At 39.6% G+C, this 24,519-nt stretch overlaps 1 protein-coding gene across 3 annotated transcripts in view; it reads right to left on the bottom strand.

The window, feature by feature from the left end:
- Positions 1-24,519, bottom strand: part of PPME1 (protein phosphatase methylesterase 1) — a 93,688-nt gene that overhangs the window by 23,893 nt on the left and 45,276 nt on the right. For all 3 annotated transcript variants that reach the window (XR_014814605.1, XR_014814606.1, XM_003357190.6), the window contains exons 2-7: positions 18,792-18,885; positions 18,165-18,257; positions 7,776-7,833; positions 7,289-7,340; positions 1,947-2,101; positions 601-691 (exon numbers count right to left, since the gene is read on the bottom strand). Coding sequence is in view for 1 of the 3 variants with exons in the window: in XM_003357190.6 (XP_003357238.4) it covers positions 601-691; positions 1,947-2,101; positions 7,289-7,340; positions 7,776-7,833; positions 18,165-18,257; positions 18,792-18,885 (543 nt within the window). In the remaining 2 variants the exon portion in view is untranslated. The remainder of the gene's footprint in view (positions 1-600; positions 692-1,946; positions 2,102-7,288; positions 7,341-7,775; positions 7,834-18,164; positions 18,258-18,791; positions 18,886-24,519) is intronic.

Below are 24,519 nucleotides of genomic sequence, written 5' to 3'. Positions count from 1 at the left end.
CTGTTGTGGCTCAGTGGTTACGAATCCAACTAGGAACCATGGTTGCGGGTTTGATCCCTGGCCTTGCTCAGTGGGTTAAGGATCTGGCATTGCCATGATCTGTGGTGTAGGTTGAAGACGCAGCTCAGATCTGGCGTTGCTATGGCTGTGGCGTAGGCCAGTGGTTATGGCTCAGATTCGACCTCTAGCCTGGGAACCTCCATATGCCACAGGAGCGGCCCTAGAAAAGGCAGAAAAACCAAAAAAAAAAAAAAATTTTTTTTTTTCCCTAAAAATCTGCCCTTGTAAGATCCCTGTGGTGCAGCAGTTTAAGGATGTGGTGTTGTCAAAGCTGTGGCACAGGCCACAACTGCAGAGTAGGTTTAATCCCTCGCCTGGGAACTTCCACCTGTCACAAGTGCAGCCAATGAATAAATAAGTGAATAAATAAATAAATAAATAAATAAATCTGCACTTTATATAACATTTCCATATATGACATTACAATAAAGCTAAGGCTTGGAAATCCAACTATTGCTTTCAACTTGATACTTGAGCTGATAAAAAATGAAAGCTACAATCTAACACTTAAAAAATAGACAATATAGATTTGTGGGTTACCTCCATTCAATGGCATTCTCCAAAGACTTGAAGGTTTTAGGACGACCACGTAAGAAATTCTGCATGCTATTAAGTGCATCCATGGCTGTACCTAGATGTTAAACAGAAAATTTTAACAACATGGAGCTTCCTAGCAGTTAAGGGTTCAACACTGTCACTGCTGTGCCTTGGGTTCTATCCCGCAGCCCAAAAAAAATTTTTAACCACACCACTTAAAATGTTCTGAGCATTTATATTTATTGAATCAACTGTCTACAACTCCTCTCACTGACAGCAGAATAAAGTGACGCTTGAGGGAAAAAAGAAGCAGTTGAAGAAAATTCCGAAGACTGATGTAACAGCCAGTTTCCAAGATGGCCTCCAGTGGTTCCCGCCTCCTGGTACTCACGGTCCATCCGCACTGAATAGGGCTGACTTGTATAAGCAATAGTATGACCTCTAGGCCTGGGGCCTAAAAGACATGGCAGTTTCTTTTTACATGGTAAATAAAATTATGGGACATATATACAACTGAAATATTATGCAGACATTAAAGATATTTATGAAGAGTTTTTGATGACATGTAAAATGATTATATAACGTGGGGTGTGGGCAAAATGGGTGAAGATATGAAAAGTACAAACTTTCAGTTATAAAATAAGTCCTAGGGATGTAATATACAGCATTGTGAGGATAATTAATAATACGTATTGAATATTTAAAAGTTGCTAAGAGAGATCTTAGCAGTTCTCATCACACAAAAAAATGTAATTGTGTGTGGTGATTAATGTTTACTAGACATATGGCAGTGATCATTTCACAAGATATACATACATCAAATCATTACATTGTACACCTGAAACTAATGCAAATTATATGTCAATCATACCCCAATTTAAAAATACCTGGAAAGCCTCTGCCACAAAATAATATTTAAAAAGAGGGACAACTCAGGGACTTGGAGAATAGATGTGTGGTTGCTGAGGGGGAGGGAGTGGGATAGACTGGGGATCTTAGGTTAATAGATGCAAACTATTGCCTTTGGAATGGATAAGCAATGAGATCCTGCTGTATAGCACTGGGAACTGTATCTAGTCACTTACGATGGAGCACGATGGAGGATAATGTGTGAAAAAGAATGTATATATGTATGTGCGACTGGGTCACCTTGTTCTAGAGTAGAAAACTGACAGAACACTGTAAACCAGCTATAATGGAAAAATTAGAAATCCTCGGAAAAATTTTTAAAAATTTAAAAAAATAAAAAAGAAGAACACACTTCAAGATAAGAGAAGTAAATAATAATTTACCATGGATGTCTCAGCTAAATCAAAGATTTTGACTTGGTCAGCACTGAGAAAACTTACCTTCCACAACATCAATCATGCACAGACCCAGGAGGCTTGGCACCAGGTTGGATGACGCTGTGTGGACTGCAATAGCACCGCCCATGCTATGTCCAATCAGCATAATTGGAGGGGGGAGGTCCCCGTACATGGCTTCAACCACATTGCCCACATCTCTGCAAAGAGAAGGAAAAAAAGCAGGGAATGTTCTCTGACGGCACCGTAAAGACAGTTTTCTTCCCTAACTCCCCCTCTGATTTATGACTAAGGTCCTGATGGTCCCGTCGAGGTCCACTGGACCATCTTGCCAACGTACCTATATAAACCTGCCAGCAGCCCCCCAAGGCCCTATACACACAGCCACACATCTAGCTCTTCTGACAAATGACTTAGTTTAAGGACTAAGAACCAAAATTTTCTGGTTTTCCTTAACATCATACTTTCACAGCTCCATATATGTACTCCAATTACATAAACATATATGTTTATTTTAAACCTAAGCTTAAAACTGGACAAATCATTTAACTGCCTATGCCTTAGTTTCCACATCTACAAAACAGGAAAGAAATTTTATTAAGCATTAAAATGTAGTAAGGTTTGACATCACAAGATGAACTGCAGCCCCAGTTTATTTTTTACTATGTAGTCTTGGATTAGCTACTTAATCTCTCAGACAGAGTTTCAACATCTATAAAATGTAGATAAGAATATCAGTTACTAGGAGTTCCTGTTTTGGCTCAGTGGTAGCGAACCCAACTAGAATCCATGAGGACAGTGGGTTAAGGATCTGGCATTGCCGTAAGCTGTGGTATGAGTCGAAGATGCAGCTCAGCCTATACCAGCGGCTGTGGTGTAGGCTGGTAGCTACAGCTTTGATTCAAGCCCTAGCCTGGGAACTTCCATATGACACAGGTATGGCCCTAAAAAAAAAAAAAGAACATCAGTTACTATTCTGGATTGCTTTGAAGATTAACTGAGACAGTGACTGTGAAACTACTTGGAAAAGAGTAAAGGGCTAGACAAACATTAATTATTATTTACAATTTGTTATGTAAAGTTGTTTGAAGTATGAACACAAATTAAGTATAGTGTTCTAAGGAATTAGAAAGATGTTTAGAGCTAATTTTTACTGGCTTCTGTTCTAGTCTTTAATTATGAGTGGATCTATTTAACAAAGTCAAACCTTAAAGCTTTGAAAATGAGAGTGAAGCCAGAACTTTGGTTTTTATTTGCATATGCGCCTTCTCTGCTATAGCGGCAGGTAAGTAAGGTGTGTTTCTAAAGACCACTGACTCTACTGTCTTCTTTGGGTTTTGGGTTTTTGTTTTTGTCTTTGTCTTTTTAGGGCCATACCTGTGTTACATGGAAGTTCCCAGGGCAGGAGTTGATTCGGAGCCATGGCTATAGCTATACTGCCAGCCTACGCCACAGCCACAGCAACACAGGATCTGAGCCGTGTCTGTTACCTGCACCACAGCTCACTGCAACACCAGATCCCCAACCCACTGAAAAGACCTAAGATCGAACCTGCATCTTCATGGAACTAGTCGGATTCGTTTCCACTGTGCCACAATGGGAACTTCCCCTACTGTCTTCTTTTGGGAGTGGGTGAGCCAGTCAACTTCAAAAGACAGTATTGTCCAGCTAAGTGTCACCACATACCTCGGGCACTCACACCATGTTAGCTAAATATAGCAGTGGTGGAGGTAGTGACACAGCCTTTTAGATATGATTTCCACAATATTCAGAATGACAAAGCTTTAATTTTAAAAATCTCATACAACAACTACAGATGTAAATAGGGCAGCTGCAGCATCTGCAGACAATCTGAATGGGAGATAAGGAGGCTGCCCAATTTTATAAGTGAAAACAAAAAACAATTTAATATTTCTTTGGAGTTAAATAAATTTAAGGTTAAAACCTTTAGTAAGTAACAGATATAAGCAAAGAATAAAAGGACATTATGAAAGACTATCTAGATAGTAATTGGAGATACCACAACTTTGGTAGATGCTTTCTAGAGGGATTCTATCATATTTATTAATAGTAGTTCATTTCCTGAGCAGTATAGTATATCACAGACATAACAGAAAAAGAAGTATCACAGTAAACTGAGCTCAAATATTGGCTCTTTTATTTTCAGTGCAGTTGCATTTTATGTAGAGTTTCGGTTCTGAAGTTGATCTGAAAGGTAAAAATCATGCTGTCGTGGGGTTCCCACTGTGGTGCAATGGGTTAGGCATCCAACTGCAGCGGCTCGGGTTGCTACAGAGGCATGGGTTTGATCCCTGGCCTGGTGCAGTGGGTTAAAGGATCCAGCACTGCTGCAGCTGTGGCACAGGTTGCCACAATCTCTGGCCTGGGAACCTCCATATGCTACAGGTTCGACCATTTAAAAAAAAAAACAAAAAAAACTCCTGCTGTCTACTACTTGAAAACCCCACCAGTGCTACTTGAGAGCCTCACTAGTTGCGCATTAAGATGTCTATTTTGAGATTTTTGTTTCACAGAATGATAGAACTCAGAAACCATATAAATATTTACTATTTCAACTATTTCAGTAAGAATCCAACTTACTGGCTTCTGATTCTTGGTAGTTTATTACAGAAGGTTTTAATCATTTGTTTTCTTTTTAACTTTTTTTGATAAATTATCAATTCATTGTCTCTTTCGTTCCCATTCACCCTTATTGCATGTTCTGCAAAACTGGATAAGGATTTTAAATATCTTTCCTTTGCCGGCTGGCCCGATGTTAAGCTGTTATCAGTAGAGGGCGAAGGAGAGACACTGCAGAAAGACAGGGTTTGGTCCTGGTTTGGGCTGACTCTACAAGCTCCACTAGCTTGTCTAGCACCTGGGACCTGCAGCACGCACAGCTTCCCCAGTGCCCAACTGCTGCAGCACAGCTCGCTTCTCCAAAGGCTCCACCCCGCAACCCCCAATGTTCTTTTTACCCCAGCTTTGTTGAGGTATAACTGGTAAATAAGAAATGGTGTACAATTAATGTGTTCAACTTGGGAAGTTTGGATATATGGACACATGCCTGTCACCATCAGCACAATCAAGGGAATAAACCATCACCTCCAAAATATTCCTTGCACTGCTTTTGTGTGTGTTTGTGTGTGTGGTAAAAACACTTAACTTGAGATCTATGCTCTTAAATGTTTAAATACACAGTGTCTTATCATAACTATAGGCATTAACTATCATGCTGGACGGCAGATCTCTGGAACTGCCCCCAGTATTTCTACTGCAGAGTCCCTCTGGTGAGATGTACCTCCCTGTGAACTGCTTCTCCTGCACCCTAAAGGGTAGGCTCCTGATAAGTCCTGCCAATGTAGAGTCAAAGTGACTTCACCACCTTCAGTAAGCCATCACTGTGTCCTCTCCGAGGTCTAGATCTCACCCTCTCCCATCCAGGTCCTATCTCAGGCTGAGAGGAAACAGGAAGTGGCTACTTCTTACATCTGCTATTCCTGCCTTTCTCTGATTTTGAGTTTTTTCCAGCTTTACTGAGATGTAACTGGTAAATAAAATTGTAAAAAATTTAAAGTGTACCATGTGATGACTTGATATACGCTGTACACACTGTGATTCCCACAATCAAGTTAATTAACCCTACATTCTTTAGAGTTCTCTTTACTTCTTACTAGCCAGCTCCTCATTGCTCTAACCCCCTGTTATGGTTAATAAATCTTTATATTAAACTTTCCCTGTTTAAATTACTGTGTAGTTGCTCTCTCCTGATTGTCCCTGACTGATAGATTATTAGACAATGTTTCCTTAAGGTCATCAACTAATTCTTTAATTTCATCTCAAATGTCAATCAAGCCATCATCACTCTTGCCCGGTTGCCTGGCCACTTAGATGATGTACTTCACTTTTTTTTCAACAGTCAAGAAACCCTTCAAAAATTGTTCATGAATATCCCATGTATCACTAACATGCTTGATTATGTCAGGCTTTACTGTTCTCACATTACAAGGATCAATGAGGGAGCAGACTCTTGGCTCTTTCCACGGTTTCTCAGGCAGTACGTCTGTTGAGTGGAATGGTTCCCATGTTGTTATTTCTCTCTCTCTCTGCCAAGCACTACAGCTAAGTGATCCCAATTCTGGACTATTAACTGTGTGACTTCATAAAGTTATGCAGCCTACCTGAGCCAGTTTCCTCACTGGTAAAAAAAAAAAAAAAAAAAAAAAAAAAAAGTGATATTTACAATACAGAGCTGATAATATAGACTAATTAAAGTAAATAATTGAATTGAATAATTTATTCTTCATAAACTTTTTTTTTTCAGGATGTTTTTTGGCCACACCCATAGCATATGGAAGTTCCTGGGCCAGGAATCAAATCCGAGCCACAGATACGGCCTGTGGCAAAGCTGGATCCCAAACCCGCTGCACTGTGCCAGGGACCAAACCCACACTTCATCAGCGATCCAAACCTCTGGGGAGACAACGCTGGATTTCTTAACCTGCTGTACCACAGCAGGAATGCCAATAAATATTTAATTTATCCTTAAAGCCCAGCATATTGAAAGCACACAAATAGCACCTACCATAATGAGCTCTGAAGGAAAAATAGTTTACTCATGGATGAAAACTGCTAAAGAAAGGAGGAAGAAGATACTTTAAGGCCAAAGCCGGTCAGCCACTTGAGAGAGCACGCATTAAGCATATGAGGAAGCACATGTGTAAAGCAGGGTAGTTAGAAGATCCCTGTTTATAACAGAGAATAGTACTTCCCAAACACTGGCTATGGGACTGGCTGCATCAGATTCCTTTATGGAAATTTATCAAAATACAAATGCCCAGGCCCACTAATAGAAGCACCAATCCAGCAGGTCTGGGGTAGGGCCGGTGAGTGACCAAATTTGAGAAACACTGTATGGACTATATTCAGCTTTTACTTCAAGGCCCAGGGTATAATCTGTTATTCTTTAATACCCTGTTCTCATCTTACTATAAAGCTGGACAAAGAATGTGGGCAGGATATCTTAAGAACACCTTACAGGGCCTCTTGTGCACAACTAGTTTCCAAGCGTGGGTCCCCAGTAGATATTTAGATTCTAGTCAGCTCTGTCAACAGAAGGACACACTTCAAAAGCCAACACAAACTAAACTGTGCCTTGAAGAATGTTCAAGGGCTTTAAGCGATGACCCTCACGTTGATACCAGGAAAGATGGAGGCTTCTTTCGATAGGAAATAAGAAAACACCAGAGAGAATAGAGAAAAGAAGTAAAATTTTCTCTGTGCTAATTATTGTTCGACAATTTCACTAGGAGAGCAATAAAGATATACTATTATTTATAACAGTAATGGAAGCCAGGTGATTATATAAACAATAGTAAATGTCTTACTTTGCCATTGTTTCTGCAGACAGGTCTTCAGAATTCTTGACTTTTGTTTCACCTAAAAGGAAAATATTTTAAAAACAAAATTCCCAAGGATGGGAATTATAAAAGCAAGAGTATTCTCTTTCAAAAATCTCACCTTAGGATAAAGAAATGGGGACCTTATAATTATATCTAATGGGCACAGCAAGGATTTGCTGTTACAGACATCTCTCTATAGTTGGCCATCTTAAGGATAATCACGGTAGCAAAGATTTTTTTCACATTCATTACACATCACCAGCACCAGAATTTGATTACATTACTGGACATTCCTTAGCTAAATAATATATACACATTCATTTATAAAATATTTATGAAAACTAAAAGTGAGGACTTCCCTCAAAACGCCCAGATGGAACAGACCAGGTCACACTGATGTCTGTAATACTTAACACTAGTCAAAGGACCTGGTAAATACGTCACTGAGTCAGTGACTAAGAACTTCACTCACCATGACCTCGAAGATCCAAAGCCACAATCCTACACTGAACTCTGCTAATGATTGCTGCCTAGGAGGAAAAGGAAAAGGGTTAAGATCATCTGGGTTAGCAAATCTGTCCCCACTACCAATGACAACCTTGTTGGATGAACAGCCATCAGAATTCAAGGATCTCAAGACAATCAAAAGACTTTCCACTTTTATTTTAAGCAAAATTTTAAAAATAATAATTCTTTTTTGAAGTTGGTTCTATTAAAACTTCAAAATATGGCTTCGTCCACCTAAATGACCCCTTTTTTTTTTTTTTTTTTTTTGTCTTTTGTCTTTTTAGGACTGCACCTGCGGCACATGGAGATTCCCAGGCTAGGGGTCTAATCAGAGCTGTAGCTGCCAGCCTACACCACAGCCACAGCCACGCAGGATCTGAGCCGCATCTCCAACCTACACCACAGCTCACGATCCTTAACCCACCAAGCAAGGCCAGGGATTGAACCTGCATCCTCATGGATGCTAATCAGATTCATTTCCACTGAGTCATGACGGGAACTTCCTAAATCCCTCTTTAAAACTTAACTTTCTAGCTTTTCATGAAACAGAATAAGTGCCTCTAAGTAATGATGCTCTAAACTCTGCTATTACCTATGATTTTCTCAACTCATTGGTTATCTTGTCCCTACTCTGGAAGGGAAATTCTCTAGATAAGGACCATGAGTCAGTTTATATCTTGGTTCAGGATACACACAAATGGGGCATTCAGATCATGAAATAACCTAGAAAGCAGCACAAGTCATGAAATCTACCAAAGACTCCCTTAAGATAGGGCAGGAGTACACATAATCTTGTACCAGTTAAACAAAAATATATTGAAAAACAAGTCACAATATCATAAGGAGGTACAATTTTAGAGGTTTAAACAAACCTGCAGTAACTGAGGATTTTCTTCTTCAAATAAATTAGATTCTTTCACAACAATATATCACAGTTAGTGTTGGTAAATGTCATCTTTTTAACTTTTAAGAATAAAATAGGAGAAATATCCAGGCTAACTTTCACATTTTATGAATGAAGAAATTGAATCCAAGAGAAAAAAATTTATCTGCTCAGGGTCATGTAACTAGTAGTAAAAAGAAGATCAGAGTCAAGGTAAGTTGATAACATAATTTATAACACAAAACCAATCAGAGTCCTTAAATCACATTTTCTCATTTCATTTTTAATTGATTAAACATATTTTGAATATATGTCATTATAAAATGTTGAAAATATAGAAAACTAATGAGAAAAGGAGAAAAAAACCCTTTGATTTTCTCCCCAGCTCTGTTGAAATATTATTGATAAATATCATATACAAGTTTAAGGTGCACAAGGCTATAATTTGATACATGCGTATGTGCAAAATGGTCACAAATACCTCAACCCCCCTCACATAGTTACCACTGGTGTGAGCGTGGGGTGGGGGTGAGGATAACATTTAAAATCTACTTTTTTAACAACTTTCAGGTATTAAAACAGCGTAATTAGGAGTTCTTATTGTGGCTCAGTGGTCAATGAACCCGACTAGTAACCATGAGGTTGTGGGTTCCATCCCTGGCCTTGCTCAGTGGGTTAAGGATCTGGCGTTGCCGTGAGCTATGGTGTAGGTTGCAGACTTGGCTTGGATCCTGCATTGCTGTGGCTGTGGTGTAGGCCGGCGGCTACAGCTCCGATTGGACCCTTAGCCTGGGAACCTCCATATGCTGTGGGTGCAGGCCTGAAAAAAGACAAGACAAAACATAACAAAACAACAAAAAGGTGTAATTAATAACAGCCACCATACTGTACATTAGATCCCCCAAACTAATTCATCTCATGGCTGGGAGGTTGTACCCTTTGACCAGCTTCTTCCCTACCTCTCAGCCCTTGACAACAACTATTTGAATCTCTGTTTCTATGAATTCAGCTTTTTTAGATTCCACATTTAAGTGAGAACATGCATTATTTGTCTTTCTCTATCTGACTTTTTTCACCGACCATAATGCCCTCAAGGTCCTCCATGTTGTTGCAAGATTCCCTACTTTTTCCCGGCTCAATGTTCCTCTGCGTGTGTATCACATTTTCTTTATCCATTCATCCACTAGATGCTTAGGTTGTCTCCTTGCTGTGGCTATTGTAAACAGCACTGCTGTGAACATGGGGGTGCAGGTATCTCTTTCAGATCATTTTTTTCATTTCCTTCAGATATACAGAAGCAGAGTGTTTGGCTATACCAATTCACATTCCCACTGGAGTTCCTGCTGTGGTGTACTTGACTGACTTTTTTTTTTTTTTTTTTCTTTCCCCAGGAGCTGCACCCATAGCACATAGATGCTCCTGGGCCAGGGACTGTATCTGAGCAACAGGTGCCAACCTATGCCACAGCTGTGGCTACGCTAGATCCCTTAACCCACTCCTCAGACCAGGGATCAAGCTTGTACCTCTGCAGCGACCCAACACCTGCAGTCAGAATCTTAACCCACTGCACCACAGCGGGAACTCCATGATTCCTGTTTTTTCAATAGCCATTTTAATAGGTGGGAGGTGATCTCACTGTGGTTCTGATTTGCATTTTCCTGATGATTAGTGATGGTGAGCATCTTTTCATGCACCTGTTGGCCATGTGTATTTCTTCTTTGGAAAAACGCCTATTCAAGTATTTTGTCCATTTTTAAATTGGATTGTTTTCTTGCTATCGAGTTGTGTGAGTTCCTTATATATGCTGAATATTAAATTCTTATCAGATAGATGGTTTGCAAATATCTTCTCCTTTTCTGTAGGTTGCGTTTTTATTTTGCTGATGTTTTTTCTTTTTCTTCCCCGCCATGCAGAAGGTTATTAGTTTGATGTAGTCCCAACTTGTTTATTTTTGCTTGAATGAAAGCACTTTTGGTGCCATATCCAAAAAAATCATTGCCATAGGGCTTTTTCCTTATTTTCTTCTGGCAGTTTTACAGGTTCAGATCTTATGTTTAAGTATATCTTTAACCCATTTCAAGATAATTTCTGTGAGTGGTATAAGATAGGAGTATAATTTCATTCTTCTACATGCAGTTATTCAATTTTCCCAACATCATTCATTAAAGAGACTTTTCCCCCGCTGAGTCTTTTTGATCTCTCGTCAAATATTAGTTGAGCGTATATGTGGGGGTTTATTCCTGAGGCCTCAATTCTGTTCCATTGGCCTATTTCTGTTTTTATACCAGTACATTATTATTTTGACTACTACAACTTCGTAATAAAGTTTGGAATCAGGAACTGTGATGTCTCTAGCTTGTTCTTTTTCTCAGGATGGCTTTGGCTATCTGGGGTCTTTAGTTGTTTCATGCAAATTTTAGGATTTTTTTTTTTTTATATTTCTGTGAAACACATCATTGGAATTTTGAAGGGATTGCACTGAATCTGTGGATGGCATTGAGTACTACAGATATTTTAACAATATTAATTCTCAAGATCCCTGTACATGGGCTACCTTTCCATTTGTTTGTATCTTCTTGAATTTCTTTCATCAATAAACCTATCTTTCACTTCCTTGGTTAAATTTATTCGTAAGTATTTTATTTTTTTATACTATTGTAAATGGGATTTTCTTTTTTCCCCCCTCTTGTTTGCTGGTGTACTGAATCACATTTTTAAAATCACCTAAAAAATCAAGTCTGTTTCTACTTTCATCACTCTTATGAATACCTTTCAAGAGAACAATGAACTAAATTTTAACACACTTTGCAATTTGTTCCTAAAGCTAATTTATGGGAATTATTTAATGCATTATAGTAGCATTAAGGCCTTTGAGACCAAAAACAAATCTCTATTTTGCAAATAAAATTAACTGTCAAAGACAGCGTCAAATTTGCCTTATTGCTCTATATTAAAAAAAAAAAAAGGAAAACTAGGTCCACAGAATTGCAACAAAATATTCATTTAAGTGCAGAAATGGTCAGTTCCAATTTTAACTTGAAAACAAGAATTTACTATCTTATGTGCTTGTCAAAAAACACTGACAATAATACCAAAAACAGATTTTTCACTCCCGTAGTTAACAAATCTTTCTAAAGTATACAACTGCTGGAGCTGCCCTCGTGGCGCAGTGGAAACAAATCTGACTAGTAACCATGAGGACGCGGGTTTGATCCCTGGCCTCACTCAGTGGGCTAAGGATCCAGCGCTGCCGTGAGCTGTGGTGTAGGTTGCAGACTTGGCTTGGATCTGGCGTTGCTGTGGCTACGGCTCCGATTGGACCCCTAGCCTGGGAACCTCCATATGCCATGGGTGCAGCCCTAAAACAAACAAACAAACAAAGTATATAACTGCTAAAATTCTGACCCCAAGTGAACATTCGGGTTACAGTATGAAAGAGACAGTCAATGTTTCTGTTCCCAAGACGTTTACATTCTAGTTGGCTGGAGGAAAACTAGTCAACAATAAATGAGCAAAGTAAATTTGTGGAGTAATACATCTTCTAGATAATGAAAAAGTGCCAGAGCATGGCTATGGCAGCCACTCTAGATTTTGCCTTACAGCACAACTTTACCACTCCTGAACAGATGAGAGGAAAACAGCTATTTAAGAACCAGACTTATCTAACCATTTTCTCAATAGAATTTGTGGTGTTAGCACTAACAGCAACAATAGTAGTAGCACTTAATTTTTATTAAATCTTACTATGTGTCAGGCACCAATCTAAATGCTTCAAATGCATCATCTAATTTTCTCCTCACAATTCTTTTATTCAGACACAACTGTCATGTTACAAGTGAGAACATTTCATGGAGAGATCTGGGAACTTGCCCAGGGTCAAAGAGCTAGTAAGTGGTGAAGTCAGGACTATAACCAGGGTCAAAGAGCTAGTAAGTGGTGAAGTCAGGACTAAAATATAAACAGCCGGATTCCAGGTGGTTCACAACCCTGGCAGCAAAACAGAATTACATAAGGAGCTTTAAGAAATACTATTACCCAGGAGCTAATCCACCAGAAATTCTAATTTAAGTGATCTCCATAGGGGCCAGGATATCAAGACATTTCAGAATTCCCCAGGTAATTCTAATATGCAAAGTTCAGCCTAGCCCTAGAGAATAAGAGTCAAGACCAGAAGTGAGATCTGCGTAGTAATAAAATTTTTCTGCATCACTTTGTTACTTCACTAAATTATCTCCCTGAGAAGTAAGCTGGGAAGTTATTAGCTCGATTTCTGCAGCTGACAAAACAGATTCTGAGAGGTCCATCAAGCTCTGGTGAAGGTATGGAGAAAGAGGTATCCTCACAGACTCAAGAAATCCTCAAACTTTATAATGTTGGCTAATTTGATAAGTGAAAAGTGGTATTTTATTTTACTGTATATTTTCCTCATTAATAGTACGGCAGACCCATTTTTATAAGTTTATCAGTTATTTATATTTCCTCTTCTGTGAACTGCCACTTCATATCTCTTGCTCATTTTTCTACTGGATTGTCTTTCACTTACTGCTTTGTAGGAGTTTTTAAAATACATAATGAAATTACTAGCCCTTTGTCTATTATTCATATTGCATATATTTCAAACTACTTTTTACCTAATACTTTAAGATATTTTGTCTAGGAGTTTTAAGATATCTTGGTTAACTTTAAAAGTTTTTGGTTTTGGCAAAGTTGAATATATCAACCTTTTTTTTTCATGGCTTTTACTTCCTGTGGCTGCCCAGGGTCATATATGAATGTTCTTGTAGTTTGTTTGTTTTCTTTTTACAGTTGCATCTACTGCATATGGAAGTTCTCAGGCTAAGGGGTGAACTGGAGCAGCAGCTGGGGCCTACGCCACAGCCATGGCAACACCGGATCCTTAACCCACTGAGCCACAATGGGAACCTCAAGTATTTATTTATTTATTTAGTCTTTTTAGGGGTGCACCCAAGGCATATGTAAGTTTCCAGGCTAGGGGGTCGAATTAGAGGTGCAACTGTCAGCCTACACCATAGCCACAGCAACATGGGATTTGAGCCGTGTCTGTGACCTACACCGCAACTCACAGCAACACTGGATCCTTAACCCACTGAGTGGGGCCAGGAATCAAACCTGCATCCTCATGGATACTAGCCAGGTTCATTACTGCTGATGCACAAAGGGAACTTTTTTTTTTTTTTTGGAAAATGAATTTTTCCTTCTTTTATTTTTTGGCTAGAAGCTCCAGTATTAGTGTTGAAAACTGCCCGCTTATCTTTGATTTTGAAAAGAAAATATCTAATTTTTACCACTAAGTACATTTATGTAATTTTCTGGTATATAAGCTTAATAAAATTAAGTTTTTCATTTATTGCTAGTTGCCAAGAGTTTTCAACATGATGGGTAGTTGTTACACTTGATCAACTCCTTTTTGGCATTATGTGAAACGAGAAATTAATTACATTGATAGATTTTCTAACGCTGAACCATTCTCACATTCCTGGGAGAAAAAATCTAGTTGGTCACAGAGTATTATTATTTCCCTACACTACTGGATTCAATCTGTTGCTATTTTATTTAGGATTTTATATCTATTCTATAACCAAGATTGGGTCACAATTTTCTTCCAGTCATTGCCTGCTTTTGATATTAGACTGATGCTACCTTCACAAATAAAGTGGGTAGCTTAAAACAATGCTATTCTAAGTAGTATTTTTATTTTTTATTAAAAAAAAATTTTTTTTTAGGGCCATGCCCACAGTATATGGAAGAGGTCGAAACGGAGCTGTCGCTGCTGGCCTATGCCACAGCTACAGCAACTTGGGATCTGAGCTGCATCTGCAATCTACACCACAGCTCACAGCAACGCCAGATTCTTAACCCACTGAGCAAGGCCAGGGATCAAACCTGCATTCTCACAGATACTAGTCAGATTCATTTCCACTGAGCAAAAACAGGAACTCCTAAGTAGTATTTTTTAACATGGTGAAAATTCTTACTTAAGCTTTCTCCTTTGGGGAAGAAATTAACATTCCATAAGATATCAGATATTTCGAATTTAGTAATACAAGAGTAGCCTTTTAACTAGTCTCTCTGCCTCCATTTGTGTCTCCTGTTCAATCCATCATCTATATCAGTGCCTGACTGGCCTCGAGTTCTTCAATGGCTTCCTACTGCCGAAAACAGTGATACTCAATTACACAAGTAGGCAGATGTGTAACAAAATGCTCAGCTTCCCAGAACTTTACAGTCTAGATGTGTCTGCAATTGTTTCAAGCAAATCAGACTTTCCGTACCCCTGCCCTAAATTTTGACATGCCTAAAATATGTTTAATGTGGATGTGGAAAGGAGTGGTTTTGTGTTTAAAAACAGCTTCCTCTAGGAGCTCCCATTGTGGCTCAGGGGGTTAAGAACCTGAGTAGTATCCGTGAGGATGCAGGTTTGATCCCTGGCCTTGCTCAGTGGATTAAATTAAAGGATGCGGTGTTGCCACAAGCTGTGGCATAGTTTGTGGATGTGGCTCAGATCTGATGTTGCTGTGGTGTAGGCTGGCAGCTGCAGCTGCAATTCGACCCCTAGCCTGGGAACCTCCATATGCCATGGGTGCAGCCTTGAAAAGAAAAAAGAGGGTGGGAGGAAGGTCCCTCTACTACTACCTGGAACTTTAGAATAAGGTGCAATTCCCTACCAGGTATAAAAGGCCCTCCCCACAATTTTGTTCCTGTGATCTCACTAGTCACCTCCTTCCCTGCCCCCCACCCATATAATTTATAATCAAGCTACTTACAACTTTCAAAGCATACTTCACTGCCTTTGAATTCTCTCTCTTTGAAATGCCTTCTCTGCTAACCGCTTTCTAGTCAGTCTTGACCGCTTACCAAACTTTCCTCAGAGCCCCGCCTCTACTCTCACCACCGAGTTCATCATTCCCTCCTCTGATACGTCTGCATCTTGAACACAGATGCTATAAACTCATCTAACAACTGAGCACGGGAGTCAAGCACTTTACCAAGAATTTCATGTCTTCTGTTCATTTTCACAACCATCCTATAAACTAGGTTGTAGTATTATATCCATTTCACAAGTTAAGAAACTAAAGCTTGATAGATGAAGCTGTTTTGATATTCAAACCCCAGTCTGTTGGAGATAAAAGCTTCTTAAATTTTTTGCTCTATTATTTTTATGTATGTGTTATCTCCATTTTTCCTATTTTCCCCAGTAGACGTAAAACATCACATGAAAGAAGAAGATAGGACATATGCATAATTCTCCACTGTTTTCCTTTTCTGACCTGGGCTCACTCAGGGCAATCACAGCCTGATTTTTACTACTTTTTCAATGTTTACTACTATAGGTGCTGCATTAGGAACAGGCACATTTTGCTATTACTTGCTCATTCAAAAAACTTCCCTTGAGAATACAATATGCACGTTATGCATAAATAAACCCTGGTCTTTGCCTCCAAAAGAGCTCACAATGTAGGCTGGGGATGTAAATAACTGAAGCCTCATTAAAAGGACCCGAAATGTGGCCAGTCTAAACTAAGATGTGCTAGAAGCATGAAATACACACTAGATTTCAAAGATAGCATAAAAAAATACGGTACTAAAAAAAATGTGAAATATCTCAATAGTTATCTTTATATTGCTTATCTGTAGAAATAACATTTTAGATACAATGGGTAAAATAAAATATATATTAAAATAAATTTCACCTGTTTCTTTTTTCTTTTTTTTGTCTTTTCTCAGGATGCACCCAGGGCATATGAAGGTTCCCAGGCTAGGGATCTAATCAGAGCTGTAGCCGCCGGCCTACACCACAGCCACAGCAATTCGGGATCCGAGCCACGTCTTCAACCTACACCACAGCTCACGGCAACACGGGATCCTTAACCCGCTGAGCGAGGCCAGGAATCGAACCCGCCGTCTCATGGTTCCTAGTCGGATTCATTAACCACTGAGCCACAATGGGAACTCCAATTTCACCTGTTCCTTTTAATCTATTTACTATCCCTACTAGAAAATTTAAAATTATTGTGTGGCTTGCATTATATTTCTACTGGGTGACACAGGTCTAGAGACATGAAAGAGTCTGGCACTTACAGGCAAATCATACAGTTACACTTAGATTAAGAGAAAGGAAGTAGCAAACAAGAAAAGGGCCAAATCATTTAATCATTTAATAATGGTTGAATAAACACCTATGTGTCAAAAACTGTTTCAGGCATTTGGGGAAAAAAAGAACTAAGATATTACCCCTGTTCTCAAGGAATTCATAGTCTAACAGAAGACATGAGAAGGCGTCTTTATACTTAATTTCAATAATTCTGCTGCCAGGAACAAAATGCTATGTTCAGGCCCTCTTCGCAAGACCTGGCTCCAGGTATCTCATGCTGCATTCGCACCTGCTCCCACTTGCTGTCCTTCAGACTCCCTCGTGGTTCAGAAGAGAACATATGTGTTTCTACTTGACACGTATAAGAAGAGACGACAATTTTTTGTGGGTAAGAACGATGTCAGTGTCATCCTTAACAGCATCTCTCCTTACACATGGGCTACCCTACCGCAGAGGCAAGGAGGTGAGGACGATCTACGGCAGTGTTCACACAGAAACATATTCTCTACTGTAGACTAGCACTACCATCCACTAAGTATCACTTACCTCCTAGGAGCTCCCCAGTTCCATTAAAATATAAAGCATTATTTTAAAAAAGAAGAAACATTTTCCACTATTTATGGGACATCTCTACGTATTAAGTGCTGTAGTAGCTCTATTAGGGAGACACAGGACAGACAGTATCTCTCTCTAAAGTGCCTGAATAGAGTCTGTCTGTTCGTCCATCACTTAGGTCCCTGAGATACAGACCCCCCCACTTTTGACAGTTCCATCCCCTTCATCCCAATGCAATATGTAGAAAACACCTGACTGACTGAAGAAGACATGCATTAAAGCTCACATTGGTTAAAAATCTCTAGTTTAAAGACCAAGTGAATCTGGTCTACAATGATCAATATTTGGAATCAACTTACACCCCTAACCTTCTTAAATGAAACCAAGTGAGTGACCCCGGAAGAAAGAGTTAGACTAGTCAAATTCATCCCAAAGAAAATAACGATCTTGGAGTTCCCGTCGTGGCGCAGTGGTTAACGAATCCGACTAGGAACCATGAGGTCGCGGGTTCGGTCCCTGCCCTTGCTCAGTGGGTTAACGATCCGGCGTTGCCGTGAGCTGTGGTGTAGGTTGCAGACGTGGCTCGGATCCTGCGTTGCTGTCGCTCTGCCATAGGCCAGTGGCTACAGCTCCGATTCGACCCCTAGCCTGGGAATCTCCATATGCCGAGGGAGAGGCCCAAGAAATGGCAAAAAAGACAAAAGAAAGAAAGAAAGAGAGAGAGAGAGAGAGAGAAAGAAAGAAAAGAAGAGAACAGAACAGAACGGTCTTGCTAACATTAACTTCCACTGTCAACTACTTACCGTGAACACAGCCCAGGAAAGGGCAGAATGGCCTCCTCCATGCAGAAGGAGTAGGACAGGACCCTCTGAGCCACTCTTATAAACTCGAAAAGTGTAAGAATAGTTAAAGATAACATAGCTAACTTTTGCTCACTGAAGTTTTTAATTATTTAGTCATAATAATACTAATTAGAAAACTAAAGACCAAGCTCTAAGCAAAACTGCAGACTTTCAAACTTAAGAGACACTTAAATAGAAGTTTCTGAAACACCAAACCTCTGTTTTTGAAGCTTGGAGCCAGTATGACTATTTTCTCAATGGGAAAAAAAACAATTTCCTTTGTCCTGATGATGAGATAGTCCCCCTAGACAGTAAACCAGTTCAACTCATTTAACTCATGAAACCATTCCCTGGGCCCTCAAAAGATGTATCAGTTTCAGGAATTTAATTCTTGATCATACCCATGCATCAGATAATTACAGCCAAATAGGATACTGGCATAATTTTACAAGTAATATTCCATGCTGTACAAAGAACAGATAAGGAATAAAAATGAAAAAAACGATAGGAATAGAGAACACAGAAGAAACTACAGACGTCTTCTTAGACATAAGCTTCCTAAAGAACAAGCCATTCTGCAAAGGATATATCCTTGCCAGTTTCATTCTCTACTTCTACATCTTCCATTGACTCAAAGTACTGACTCCAAGGAACAGGAGAAAAGTCCCGCTTTCTTCCAGGGCTAAGGGGAAACAGAGAAATTTCAAGTAAAAAATAGTTATGAATGAAAATATAACATCTTGATCATAAATATTAAAAGTAAATCTGAAATAAAAGATAAATTCTCGTAAAGATATGAAGACTTTTCATACACAAAGTATTACCTTAAAAATGTGTTTTAAAAAGCTCAAGCAGGAGTTCCCATTGTGGCTCAATGGGTTATGAACCCACTAGTATCCATGAGGATGCGGGTTCAATCCCTGGCCCCACTCAGTGGGTTAAGGACCTGATGTTGTCGTGCACTGTGGTATAGGTTGCAGATGCAGCTTGGGTTCTGCACTGCTGTGGCTGAGGTGTAGGCTGCAGCTCCGATTTCAACATTTTCAATGTGCCACGGATACAGCCGTAAAAAGCAAAAAATAAACAAAAAAAAAAAAAAGAAAGAAAAGCTCAAATATATATAAAAATTTTATAATTTTAGGAGCTCCCCTTACGGCTCAGCGGAAATGAATCTGACTAGTAACCATGAGGTTCCAGGTTTGATCCCTGGCTTCGCTCAGTGGCTTAAGGATCTGGCGTTGCTGTGAGCTGTGGTGTAGGACACAGACACAGCTCAGATCCCTCGCTGCTATGGCTGTGGTGGAGGCTGGCAGCTGTAGCTCTGATTTGACCCCTAGCCTGGGAACCTCCATATGCTGCCTCCATATGCAAAAAAAAAAAAAAAAAAAAAAAAATTATAATTTTAGTAAACTGATTAGTATACTTTATAATTGCAAATATATTCTGTGTATATACACAATATAAAACCTGATAGTTCTCTCACCTTCTTCTTGGCTATAGGCTCATTCCTCAAACCACTTTAATATTGTTCCTGCTTCAATAATTTTTGGTCACTACTGCTTCTTCATACCTTTAACCCTTCACATTTTTTTCATGCTTCTTTCGTATTTCCCAACCAATCAATATATAACCCTCATAGAAGGCAAACTGGCAGTATCAATACCTTGAATTTTGACTATTCATCTGAAGATAATCTCACACAAAATGTACTGACTTATCTACCAATGTAGCATTATTTGTAACAGAGAAAAACCGTAAATAACCTAAATATCAGCAGGTGACTGACTAAAATACATTTTGAGGAGTTCTTTTATGGCACAGCGGGTTAAGGATCCAGCATTGCGCTACAGTGTCTCAGGTTACTGCTGTGTCACAGGATCAATCTCTGACCCAGGAACTTCCAAATGCTGTGGGTGTGGCAAAAAAAAACCCAATAATAAATAAAATAAATTTTGGTACATAGATAAATAGTATTTACTTATAAAAAGAGGGATGCAATTATATACTGATAAAATTCTTTACATATGGATACAACACACTAAGTGGACAAACATGATGCACACACTACCATTTGGATAAAAATGTGAAATACATATAAATGTAATTGCTTACTTATGTTTAGAGTATCTCTGGAAGAATACTAATATGGCATTGATGGTATCCTGGAAGAGGAACTCTGACTGGAAGGTGAGAGGGACAGTTTTCAAGGTACATCTCTATCTTTTGATTTTTGAACCATGTATTATTTTAAAATATTAAAATATTTTAAAACAAAACATATCAAAAATAGCCAGCAAATGTCAATTTACAACCTATGTCTTCAACCTTGAATAGAACACAAGAAAGAAACCCTGAGTCTGTTCCTACTACTACACCTATTCTTCTTTCCAGTAACGTAGAAAACTCAGAATCCTATCAGCAGCAAAACATTACCTCCTGCCCGACATCTTCTTATACATGCTGTGGGACCAAACTGAGACTATGTACAAAGTATAATACAAAGCTCCTTTTAAAACCTAATACCAAAGCATTCTAGGTTGACTATAATATTGGGAAGAATTGCAGTGGGGCAGCTAGGCACTCAGGGATGTGTTCTTTCAACAGTCAAGTATTTATTTATTTATTTATTTATTTTGTCTTTTCTAGGGTCACACTCATGGCAATTGGAGGTTCCCAGGCTAGGGGTCGAATCGGAGCTGTAGAAACCAGCCTACGCCAGAGCCACAGCAACGCCAGATCCAAGCCACATCTGTGACCTACACTAAAGCTCATGGCAACGCTGGATCCTTAATCCACTGATCGAGGCCAGGGATCGAACCTGCAACCTCATGGTTCCTAGTCGGATTCGTTAACCACTGAGCCACAACAGGAACTCCAGCCAAGTATTTATTGAATATCTACTCTACAAGACGTTGAAACAGGTGAGTAGTTCTCAATCTATGTAAGAATAAAATTACCTAGAGAGGAGTTCCCATCGTGGCTCAGTGGTTAATGAATCTGACTAGGAACCATGAGGTTGCGGGTTCGATCCCTGGCCTTGCTCAGTGGGTTGAGGATCTGGCGTTGCCATGAGCTGTGGCGTAGGTTGCTGACGCAGCTTGGATCCCGCGTTGCTGTGGCTCTGGCAAAGGCTGGCGGCTACAGCTCCAATTTGACCCCTAGCCTGGGAACCTCCATATGTCGAGGGAGCGGCCCAAGAAATGGCAAAACACACACACACACACACACACACACACACACAAAATTACCTAGAGAGCTTTTAAAAACACAGCTGCTTGGGTCTCACCTCTAGAAACTGATTTAGGAGTTGTTTTGTGGCACAGTGGGTTAAGGGTCTGGCGTTGTCAATGCAGCAGCTCAGGTGGCTACTACGGCACTGCTTCCATCTCTGGGAACTTTCACATGCTGCGGATGCAGCCCCCCCAAACACACACACACACAAAAAAGAATACAAATTGATTTAAATGGTCTGAGCTGTGGCCTACGTACTGATAATTTCTAAAGTTCCCCAAGTTGAGAGAGAGGTGCTGGAAATACAAAGGAAGAGTGTATGATTTAGAATGAGAGAGGAGTTCAAATTCCTCACAGTTCTCACCATTTCCCTCGAATTCCCTACAAATTCCTAACACTTACAGTATGGGCTTGGGCATATTCAAATTATCTAAACTCTTTCTGCCTTGAATTGCAATGACCTAAGTAAAATATACCTTGTAAAAGAATCCAATACATCTGGCATTTTTGTAGTTGCTCAGGATGTGGGTATTTTCTGATACAAACACCCTCTCTATGGAAGTAAACTACAACTTTAGCCTAGACCTATTTTTCTGATCTGCTGTTTGCACTTGAATTCCTACTGGAAAACTAAAAGCAGAATTATTTTTGTTTGTTTGTTTTTAGGGTTGCAAGTGCAGCATATGCAAGCTCCCAGGCTAGGGGGAGAATCGGAGCTACAGCTGTGGCCTACACCACAGCAACACCAGATGTGAGCCACATCTACAACCTACACTGCAGCTCACGGCAACACCAGACCCTTTAATCCACTGAGTGGGGCCAGGGATCGAACCCAAGTCCTCACGGATACTAGTACGGATACCAGCTGGATACCAGCCGGGCTCATCATTGCTGAGCTACAACAGGAACTCCTCTTTTTTTTTTTTTTTTTTTTAAGCACTTATTTATTTTTACTAAAGTATAGTTGATTTAAAATATTATATTAACATCAGGTGTACAGCATAATGATCCAGTATTTTTGCAAATTATATCAATATAAGTTATTATAAGATAAAGGCTATTAATTTCCTGCATGATACCGTGTAAGTCTTTCTTTCCTTTTTTGTACTTTTAGGGCTGCATGTGCGGCATATGGTAGTTTCCAAGCTAAGGGTCAAATCAGAGCTGGAGCTGCCAGCCTTCGCCACAGCCACAGGCATGCCGGATCCAAGCCACATCTGTGACCTACACCACAGCTCACAGCAACACTTAACTCACTGAGCAAGGCCAGGGATCAAACCCACATCGTCATGGATATTAGTTGGGTTTGTGATTGCTGAGGCATAACCTAATTCCTATACTGTATATCATTTCTGCTTATCTATTTTACACATAGTAATTTGTATCTGTTAATTCCACATCCTTAATTTGTCCCTCTCCTTTCTTTTGGTAATCACTAGTTTGTTTCCTATATCTCTGTGAGTCTGTTTCTATTGTGCTATATTTTGCTATAGATTCATATACATTCACTGTATTATTTTTTAGATTCCACATATAAGTGGCATCAGATAGTGTTTGTCTGTCAATAGTACCTGACATTGCACTAAGCATAATATTCTCCACATTTATCCACGTTGCTACAAATGGCAGAATTAAGTCAATTCTACTAACCACTCACGAATCCACCTATGCATACACTAATTTGAGTAACAACAACAGCATGGCATGACAAACATGTTATAATAAGATCTATGCATCAGATTGTTTTCCATTCTTTGTCACTTTTATTCAGTGGTATTCTCCCCCCCCCCCCTTTATTTTCAGTGCCAGACATGGCAAGGAGTCATTACAGCCAACTGTTATTAAAACATTTTGCAACATATACTCCCTTTACCACTGACTCCAAACTGACTCTTTTTGTGTGCTTTCATTCTTTCCTTTTTTAATATACTACCACCAAGAGTGGGTGGACATGCATGAAACTCTGATGTCTAAACCTAGGATATCATCAAAGTAATAGTATCCAGCATTTACCGTACATAGCATTGAGTCATTGTGCCCATTTTCAGGTATGATTCTATTTAATAATCATGAAACTCTGGGTTATTGTTATTCCCATTTCATAGATTAAAAAAAAAAAAAAAAGACTGAGAGATACAAAGCACCTTGCCCAAGGTTATAAGACTGAGTGGCAATGACACCATTCAAATCCAGTTCCAGGAGTTTCCACCGTGGCTCAGTGGTTAACAAATCTGACGATCCCTGGCCTTGCTCAGTGGGTTAAGGATCCAGCGTTGCCATGAGCTGTGGTGCAGGTTGCAGACGCGGCTGGGATCCCGAGTTGCTGTGGCTCTGGCATAGGCTGGCAGTTACAGCTCCGATTCGACCCCTAGCCTGGGAACCTCCATATGCCGCGGGAGTGGCCCAAGAAATGACAAAAAGACAAAAAAAAAAAAAAAAAAAAAAAAAATCCAATTCCATCACACTTCAAAGTCTCTGTTCTCTACTCCAATGCTTTATTAATTCTCAGACCCGTTTTCTCTCTCATTCTCTTATTCATGCCTCTGAAAGGTAACAAGGTTTTATTTAAGGCATATTATTAGAGGTTTCCTTTTCATAGTCTAAATACGGCTGACTTTGTCAAGGCCATAGAAATTTTTCAGGTTGGCCAAGCACTAGTTAAACAAAAATTACTTTTGATGGAACAGACAAGATGGCAGAGAAGGACATGAGCTCATCTCCTCTCATGAAAACATCAAAATCACAACTAACTGATGAACAACCACTGAAAAAAAGATTGGAACCTACCAAAAAATATTTTATGTCCAAAGACAAAGAAAAAGCCACAAAGACGGTGGGAGGGTTAATTCCATACCTGCCAGGTGGGCAATGCATGAACTGGAAAATAATTATATCAATGGTTCTCCCACAGGAATGAGAGTTCTGAGCCCAGTGTCAGGCTCTCCAGGCTGGAGGTCTGGCATCAGGAAGAGGAGCTTCCAGAGCATCTGGATTTAAAGGCCAGCAGGCCTTGAGTACAGGAGCTCCACAAGACTGGAGAGCACATACAAGGTTTCATATACCTGGACTCCAAGGCAAAGTAGTG

This window comes from Sus scrofa, chromosome 9, assembly GCF_054392235.1.
Source record: "Sus scrofa isolate SSC_HxYL_T2T_F1_AM1 chromosome 9, Sscrofa_HxYL_maternal_Yorkshire_Landrace_v2.0, whole genome shotgun sequence".
In the NCBI taxonomy this organism is placed as follows: domain Eukaryota; kingdom Metazoa; phylum Chordata; class Mammalia; order Artiodactyla; family Suidae; genus Sus; species Sus scrofa.
This window is presented reverse-complemented; position numbering and strand designations above follow the sequence as displayed.